Below are 9177 nucleotides of genomic sequence, written 5' to 3' on the forward strand. Positions count from 1 at the left end.
ACGTAAGATACATCCTCCAATGACAACAGTTTAACCTTGATGTGAATGAACAACCTAACTCATTACCTCTTTTGATCATTTTATACATAAGCATGATTGTAACACTAGCTTTCATATAATTACAATTATATATATATGCATTAAATACCTTAAATGTGTATATAAGCAAGCTGACCAACCCTTATCCACCCATATACATATGTATTTTATTATTTTAAAATTATTTATTATTATTATTATTTCAAACAAGGAAGAAAGAAAGAATGCAATCAAGGGGATGTAAAAGAACATTAAGAGTCCTAATAATTTCTACTACAGCGAAGTTCAGTTTTCTACTACTATATTAAATGTTTTGCGTATGTATATTTCAGCCAATTTGCGATCAAATGAATTGCATAAATGTGGTTATCATCCTCCCAGCACCACAGAGAAATGCGAGGATGGACTCTCTCCACAATAACAATCAGGCGTTCGTCAGTACAGCTTCACCTCGGGTCCGGATGTTTTTATGACAAAGGAGTGTGTTTTGATGAAACACTGCGGCTCTGATTGGCCCTCTTTGTTAAACATCACAGCTAAGGGGTGGGGCGACCTCAAGCGTTACAGCGGAGGATTGGCTTCTTGTAATAAAGGCTAAAATTAACCATTTGCCCCCTCGCAAAAGGCATTTCTATTAAGTATGTAAAAGGGGCGTGGTCTCCCCTTTTGTTTACAGCCATTGATTGGTCGCACTTGAGTCGTGCTTGAACATTTCTTATTACAGTAAGGGTGTGGCTTGGAGCTTCACGAGCTACTGCTTTAAACTCATCACTGCCTGATGTTGTAACGATTTATCACAATTATTAATAGATTTTCATCCGCCGCCGCCCTCTCCTTCCTCTTCGTCTCCTCTCAACTGCGCATGCGCTCCAGTCAACAGAGACGTCATCTTTCAGCCATGTCATAATCGCTCGGAGCAGTATATAACTCCATCAATCTCGTGATATTGTGTCCACGAAGTATTACAAAAGAGACCAACCTATACGCGACCCTTCATTATTCCAGATGGTAGTAATAATGCACTAATTCTGTTGTCGCTGTACACAGTCTCCAGCAGAGGGCGCCGATGCAGCATTTCATGACGCTCTCCGCAATGATTTTTTTTCTCTGAATGGACATGCTCGTTGATGTTGCTGTTCTTACTCCAAAAAGCGATGCCATCATTGTACATAAAAAAAATCCCACAATGCATTCAAAGATATCTCATAGTTAAAATTTTAACATGCCTATAAAATCGTAAAAATTACATATTATTTACATTTAGTCCTTTAGCAGACGCTTTTATCCAAAGCGACTTATAAATGAGGACAGTGGAAGCAGTCAAAATCAACAAAAGAGTAATGATATATATAAGTGCTATAACACAGTACACAGTACACATAGCAAGGGCTTTAAAAAATATATAATTAATAAAAAGAAAACAGAATAGAAAAAGAATAGAGCAAGCTAGTGTTAGATGTATTTAACAAGCGCAAGGTTGGGGGTTCGAATCCCAGGAAACACATGTTAGGAAAAATTGTTAGCCTGAATGCAAAGTAGTTAGATATTATAGCCTACTGCTGATTCGTCTGAGATGTTCTCATAATATCGCACTAGCAATACTAGTACTTTCCGACTAAACAACATCTACACGTTTCAGTCCTGTTAGCATAAACACAAGTTATTTAATTCATTCATTAGTCTTGGTTCTTTTTTTTTAGAAAGAAAAAAACACACAATAATTATTATTTTTTTTCTACTAAACTCAAATAACAAACATCTTTTGACTGTTAAACACATCGACAGTGAAGCCAAGCAGACTATTATAAACACAAGAAAACTAATAATAAAATAAAGGTGGAAATATTATCAAAACACGTAAAGCAATTGTGAATACAGATTAAATCAAAATTCAAGAGGGTCAGTCTATATGTATGTTGTTTTGAATCGTTTTCAAAATCATTTTATTAATTTTGAAAAGCCTTTAAAACGTGAAACAAACCTAAATTTAAAATAAATCTATATAAAACTGTGCTGCCAATTAGCTAACATAGCGTTACCCCAAAATTATTATGCCTCTTTGTTTTGCACAAAGACACCACATTTAACAAAAAAGGATGATATCTTCCTTTGCGGACAAAATGTCTCAAATTCTATATATTAAAATTAAAGTTGATGTAGCTATCAGTATAACTGTATTGCTTTATAGGTAAGGACATCAATAAAAAGAAAAGAAAGATATACACTTTAAATATATATTTCTGTAACTAAATAAAAATATTATAAACTGCACCTAATTTCACACCCCTAAAATGCCGCTTCTCATGGTTTCCATGGTAACACCATCATTCTTTACGACAGCGTACTGCCGTGTTCTGTCAGACCGGTGTCGTAGGTTTTTGCAGAATCACCATGGCGTCTGTGTTGAAGGAGACTGCGGGGTTATATGAGACGCTGAAAGCCGAGTGGAACAAGAAGAATCCAAATCTTAATAAATGCGGTGAGACCCTGAGCAAGCTAAAGGTAGGACCAAAGATATATACCAACAATAATACTCCTAAATTGTAGAAACAGTCCGTTGTTGCTGAGCAGTTAGCAGCGCTGCTATCGAAAAGTGTTCAGTCCGATTGATTCCTGTTTAACAACAAACACTATATTTTGTGTTTTTGAACTTACATCATACAAACACAGACTTTTTATTAAACTTTGTGAATTTGGTTTGTTCAGCGCCAAATGACCAAGTTAGCTAGCAGATATCGAACCGATATAACGTTAGTAGTAAATAAAGAGACAGCATATGTGAACTGATTAAAAAACATAATAATAATTCATTCACAGGTAACGTTACGGTATTTTTTTCACCATATTTTTAAATGATTTTGTCCTGTATACTATTATTTTATATGTTGGCTAATATAAAAAAAAAATACACCGGTCTCTCAATTGACAGCTGTGATAGTTATTAAATCTGATTTTATGAACGTAAATCTGAACATTTTATGAAAGCATCTTTTTTTGTGTGGTAGATATCCCTGCTAGAGTTGAACTTTCTACCAACTACTGGGACCAAGCTAACCAAACAACAGCTTATCCTTGCCAGTGAGTATTAAGGATAATATTTTACTTATTTATTTTATAGTAAACTGTTTATAATATTTGTTATTAATTTTTTTTTTTTATTATTGTAGGAGATGTTTTGGAGATTGGAGCATTATGGAGCATTCTAAAGAAAGACATCCCGTCCTTTGAGCGCTACATGGCTCAGCTTAAGTGTTATTACTTTGATTACAAGTAATTTTTCTTCTGTTTACTCACTATCACTCAGATTTGACTCAATGTGGGCTAACAATAGTTGTGCTGAAATCACATATCGCCTACAACGCTGTATGGTCTGTAGTGTGATGAAATGCAGCATTTAAAAAAAGGACTGGACTCGCATTGTACAGAGACCATCAAATGTATGCAGGAATATACATTAATGTTTTCAACGTAACTGCATTTCTTTGAGATATAGATTGAAAATAGATTCTGAATGCAGTTGTAGTTACATTTTTAGCATGTTATACCCTGAATTGTTTTGCTGGCTTTTTCTTTGCTCCAGTTATGGTCTGATCTCTTGTTAAATGTCACAGGGATGAGTTGCCAGAGTCAGCGTACAGACACCAGTTGCTGGGTCTCAACTTGCTCTTCCTGCTGTCTCAGAACAGAGTGTCTGAGTTCCACACAGAGCTGGAGAGACTGAGCGCAAAAGACATCCAGACCAATGTCTACATCAGACATCCAGTTTCTTTAGAGCAGGTGTGGGACACTTATTTATTTTTTTTCTAGTTGCTTATTTTAAATATCATTGTGTTTTTTCCTATCTTTTTGTTTCTTTATTTTCAGTATCTGATGGAGGGCAGTTATAACAAGGTCTTTCTCGCTAAAGGAAATATTCCTGCTGAGAGCTACACCTTCTTCATTGACATTCTTCTTGATACTATTCGGTAGGGGTTATCTATGGTCTTATTTGTGAAATGGAGATGATGAACTGTCATTTAAATGTTTGTTTGTTTTTTGCTTGTAGAGATGAGATTGCAGGTTGTATAGAGAAAGCATACGAACAAATTCAGTTCAATGAGGCCTCACGGGTGCTGTTCTTCTCCTCTCAGAAAAAGATGACCGAATATGCGAAGAAAGTAAGTTTTTGATGTTTGTCAGATATTGTCACTAGGCCTGTCACAATCATGAATTTTAAGGTTAGCTTTCATACAAACAGTTGCAATTAATAATTAAGCTTTATTTTTCCTAATATATACACTTTATTTTTACTGTTAATCATATATAACGTAATACTGAACTTTATGATAAAACAATCCTATGTAATTTATTCAAAGAAGCACATTTATCAATTAATGCTCTGCAGTGAATGGGTGCCATCAGAGTGAGAGACCAAACAGCTGATAAAAACATCACAATAATCCACACTCCATCAGTTAATATATTGTGAAGTGAAAAATGTTTGAGGCTTTTGATGTGAGAGGACAACAGGAGATGATGGACAGTAACAGCATTATGTGGTTTGGCCAGAAAATCAGTGTAAAGTTAAAATTCCTTAAAGATGGATGTTTCTTACAAATAATAAGCTTTTCACTTCACAATATGATGGACTGGAGTCGTGTGGAGTACTGTGATGTTTTTATCAGCTGTCTGAACTCTCATTCTGACGGCACCCATTCACTGCAGAGGATCCATTGGTGAACGAGTGATGGACTAATTTCTCCTAATCTGTTTCAATTAAGAAACAAGCTCCTCTACATCTTGGATGGTGTGGGCATGTAAATATTATACATTTTATTGGATCGATACTGATATGTTGATGTTCTGGCTTGTGTTCTCTGCAGAGAGGCTGGACCCAGAGTCCTGATGGATACTATTCATTCAGTACCCAGCATCAAAAGACTGAGGAAGTGACCATCCCTTCCACAGAACTGGCCCAACAAGTCATCGAGTATGCAAGGCAGCTGGAAATGATTGTGTAGTGCAGATATAGCAGCGTTTAGACAGATCTATACATAAAGGTTCACGTTTGTTTATCCAATTATACAAATCAAACCATTGTACAGTGGCCATATGTCTGTACTCAGTTTAGCCACAGGATGACATGGCGGCAAATAATGACTCTCAGATAACGAGACCAGAACTCTTTAGCCTACAAGTTATTAAGATCTACCTGTATCAGGGTCTCTCTTATGATTGTGTGCTGCGTGTGTCAACCCTCCTGCATTACTGATCAACATCTAATAACTGGGTCTCAAGGTGTTTTTGTTTTGTTTTCTAAATAAACATTTAATATGTCTTGTTTTGAAAATTGTTGTTGTTCCTCTCAACAAGGATGGTTTTTATCAAGAGTGAGTTTGTGTAGAAATGTGAGAAAGATCGGCCTGGCTGGCATTGTCACAAGACACTTCTGTTGAATAAAATCTTTTTTTTTTTCAGACTCTTTTATAAAATGCCGTCTTGAACTCCGTACATAATAATAAACCAAACAGAAATAATAACGTTATCTTTTATATTGTGTTAGTTCGATGCAGGAACTACTGTGAAAATGTGTTTCAAATGAAAAAAGTGAGGTAAGTAGTTCATTTGATTTTTAAACCGATGAAATATTATCTGAATTTAACAGATGTGGTTTATAGTCTGCTTCCTGTTCAGGCAAGACAACCAAGGTTAAGTCACAGATGCATTAAGATGCACATTTTCACAGGTTTGACTCCCCATTTAACATTTAGAGGAAGGTCAGCTTTCAAACAATGTTTGCTGTACATATTTCTTTCATAGTTGCATTGTGTTTTGTTCTGGACTTGGCATATGCTTAGGCTTTTTTTGTGGGAATGGAGGAGTATGGGGAAGGGTAGTTGTGCATAGGGTCTTTCCAAAAACGATGTTTGTGGTGGTATCAAGCTGGGGTGTCATATTGTATCTTCAAATGTACCACCCACATACAAAGCGATCATCACTGGTGTCTTCGAGGATCATCTACAGCAGATATTCAACTCTGCTGCTGGTGACCAAGTCCTGGAGGGTTTAGCTCCGATCCTAATCAAACATACCTGCTAAATCAGGGTCTTGTGTTGAACAAGCTGGAAGTGAACTTTGCAGGGCAGTGGGCTTTCAGGAGCAGGGGTAAAGACCTCAAATTTACAGTATCACTGCTTTTTTTATTTTTTGAGGGCAGAGCAGAAGGATTTCTGGATGGTTTTGGTGTCAGATCACCGGGAGTTAAACATCCGTTATCTTTCATTCTCTTCTGTGCAGGGTTGACCTCTAATTGTGAATCTTATGGCAATACAGATGACCCTCGTGTTTTATAAAGAAAAGAAAACCAAGAGAAGTTTAATGCACAACATGTCCAGGTTATATTTAACCCAATATATCTAAAGAAAAAGCATTAAGGAAATTTAGTCTTTTTGAAGGAGCCTTGGAATTGTGGCATTATTGTTGCAACAGTTGAGTGAATTCAATGTATTGAACCTGTATTCAAATGTATTGAGATTACATTTCATGACACAAGAGCACATTAGACAAAGAGTCAATTGGAGGAAAGTTTCTTTAACACTTACTTGCATGCCCTTATTTCCACCCTCTTGAGTTTCCTGAGGTGTGTCGCATGTTTTCTTGCACTTCAGCATGTTGGCTTTAAGTGGAGCTGGTGTCTTTTTGGTTGTAGCCTCAATTTCCCCTTGGCTCTTCAGGTACAATGTGTGCTGTCTAATAAAAGATCTGCCCTTGTTAGCACAGACTTTAACCTTTCCTTTCATTGATACTGTTCAGGGCCGGAAAACGCATTTCTGTAGGCTAATTCACCATTTGAACCAGAATATCATCAGGCTACTTTATCTCTGCTGTAACCTAATTCAGTAAACTCTACTAAACCTTGGATAGTATTTGTGAAAAATACAGTTTAAATAAATACCCAATTTTGTTGGAATATCTCCAGATAAAAGTGTATAAGAGAGATTTCATTTATTCCTTAATTAGGTGTGGAGTTTTGTTCATATAATTTCAATTAAAATAACAATAATCATTTTATTTTTCGTGTAAAATGACTGTATTCGGGTCAATTGACTAGCCTACAGCACCTGGAAAACATTATTAATAAAATGCAAACAGAAGAGGTCAGGAATTTTTGTGATTTGTAGGCTATATTTGTACTGATAAACAACTATTTTTTTTTTTTTAAAGAACAAATGTTATAGGAAAAACAATAGCGAGGATATAGGCTAAGACTAATTTAACAACTAAAAAAAGAAAAATATATATTAATTAAAATAGCAAACTATTTAAGCACTGCCGTGCTGTAGCTTCATGTACTTTATGCATCTGTTTGAAGGAGCGCGAGAGGGGTGTTTATTAGAGTTAGAAAGGCTCGAGGCTGGCGGGGCTGTTTATCAATGGTGGGCTATCAGTGAACATGAATGGGGAGTTGGAGATGAATGGAGCTAGCTGCTGTGAATCCTGTCATGGCGTATAGAGCTGTATGTATGGGAGCTGTCCAAGGTACTGAGGCGTGATCCATCGCTGATCTACACTAGAACAGATCAACCGAGTGCACTTACCACTATTGATATTTTGCTTTGTGTAAACATCTCTCTCACTAACATTAACAGTCACTCTTTTTTTCAGTTTTGACAGTGGTGGCTGTTTATGTACATTTCCATTTATAGAAGCAGATCGCTCTGAATGTCCTGAAAGCCACAGAACTGGACCGATGCGACTCCCACTCGGGGACACAGTGTCCATCCACGAGTGTGTGAGAACTGCTGTAGACAGGTAGAGAGAGAGAGAGAAAGGGAGGGACTGAGAGAGAGACAGAGCGAGAGAGAGAGAGAGAGAGGAAGCGAGGGAGGGAGGATGATGATGATGCTGGCGGTGGAAAATGGCTGCTGCATCCTCTAGCCCATCCGAAACCCTATGAAGGTGGACAGAGAAAGACAAGAAAAAGAGAGCAGCAAGCGCAAGGAGTGAGTGAATGAGAGATGGTGTGCGTGCGTATGTGAGCGAGAGTGTGAGGACGCGCGCGCGCGCGCGTGTGTGAGTGTGAAAACGCGCGCGCGCGCGAGTGTGTGTGTGTTCGGTAAGAAGGGGAATAAAAAAAGACGAGAGACCGGGGGGCAGCCAGCTCGAAGCGGCGGGCAACACCGAGCCATGGAGGGCGAGTAAGTCCATGCATTTTTATTTGTGCAGAACAGAACTGATTGATTTGCAGCACCTCTAATGGACTCTAAGATGCTCATAAACACTATTACGCAGCTATGACTATCAACACTGTACACCATATTCTCCATAATCATCCAACATTTGATGAATAACGCCAGTGAACGGGCCTCGGCTGAAGTGAACTAACGTACATAAAACGCCTTCAATGCCGCGTGAAAGACGAACGGGTCGCAATAAGACACGGCTTTTTGTCTCAAAGATGATGATGGTGTGTATGTGTGTGTGTGGAGGCTCCACGTATAACCACCAAATACATCCGTGAATTATAAAACGTGTCGTTCCAAATCCTCGAGATATGGCGAGTTTCCTGGCGTCGGGCGGAGAGGGATGCTTTTATCAACGCGACTCGAGTTTCATTATGATTTTTAAAGCCAAACTTTATGAATGAAATGTGATTTTTCTCTCACCCCCTCCTCCTCTTCCTCTTCATGTCCCCCATCCCTCCCCCCAGCGCTTCTCTTCGTCTTCTTCTTCTATTTCTTGTCCATATCCTCCTTTCACCCACTCATCCTCCGTGCTGTAGCATATATGTGATTTTATCCATTCATTAAAACAGCGGGATGAACGAATGAGTGCGCGTGAACGCGTGTCGATATGGTGCGGCAGTGGCTTATAATAACTGATGCTGTTTAATATCACGATCGGGGCTGTGGATCAAAATGGATGTGATTTCATAGCGTTTATTGTAATGGGGTTGTCGGACTGGAAGACCGCTGTGAGGGCCTTGTATGGCGAATGGGCGCGTTCATTGATACATCTAACTCTTCATCTCCCAGCCTCTCCCTCATCACCTCCACACATTTCATTCCCCTCAGGCCATTCATTTATTTACGATTTGCTTCTCTGTGCTACTCCTCCATATGGAGCCATTATGCTCTTTGTTGCTTCATTGTATACGCG

At 38.2% G+C, this 9177-nt stretch overlaps 1 protein-coding gene across 1 annotated transcript; it reads left to right on the forward strand.

Annotated features, from left to right (window-relative positions):
* The first annotated feature begins 2382 nt into the window (after positions 1-2382).
* Positions 2383-5500, forward strand: psmd8 (proteasome 26S subunit, non-ATPase 8). The gene is made up of 7 exons (XM_026288049.1): positions 2383-2541; positions 3045-3117; positions 3207-3309; positions 3651-3816; positions 3904-4004; positions 4085-4196; positions 4902-5500. Exons 1-7 carry the CDS (start codon positions 2431-2433, stop codon positions 5037-5039), a joined length of 804 nt encoding a protein of 267 aa, XP_026143834.1. The 5' UTR covers positions 2383-2430; the 3' UTR covers positions 5040-5500.
* Positions 5501-9177: the final 3677 nt, after the last annotated feature.

The sequence above is a fragment of the Carassius auratus genome, chromosome 18 (assembly GCF_003368295.1).
Source record: "Carassius auratus strain Wakin chromosome 18, ASM336829v1, whole genome shotgun sequence".
NCBI classification, from domain to species: Eukaryota; Metazoa; Chordata; class Actinopteri; order Cypriniformes; family Cyprinidae; genus Carassius; species Carassius auratus.

Excerpts from the sequence above, each read along its gene's own strand:
- psmd8 (XM_026288049.1), top strand. The coding sequence starts at position 2,431 with ATGGCGTCTGTGTTGAAGGAGACTGCGGGGTTATATGAGACGCTGAAA. Across the intron at positions 2,542-3,044 it reads AGACCCTGAGCAAGCTAAAG|ATATCCCTGCTAGAGTTGAA; the intron begins GTAGGACCAAAG and ends TTTGTGTGGTAG. Across the intron at positions 4,197-4,901 it reads TGACCGAATATGCGAAGAAA|AGAGGCTGGACCCAGAGTCC; the intron begins GTAAGTTTTTGA and ends TGTTCTCTGCAG.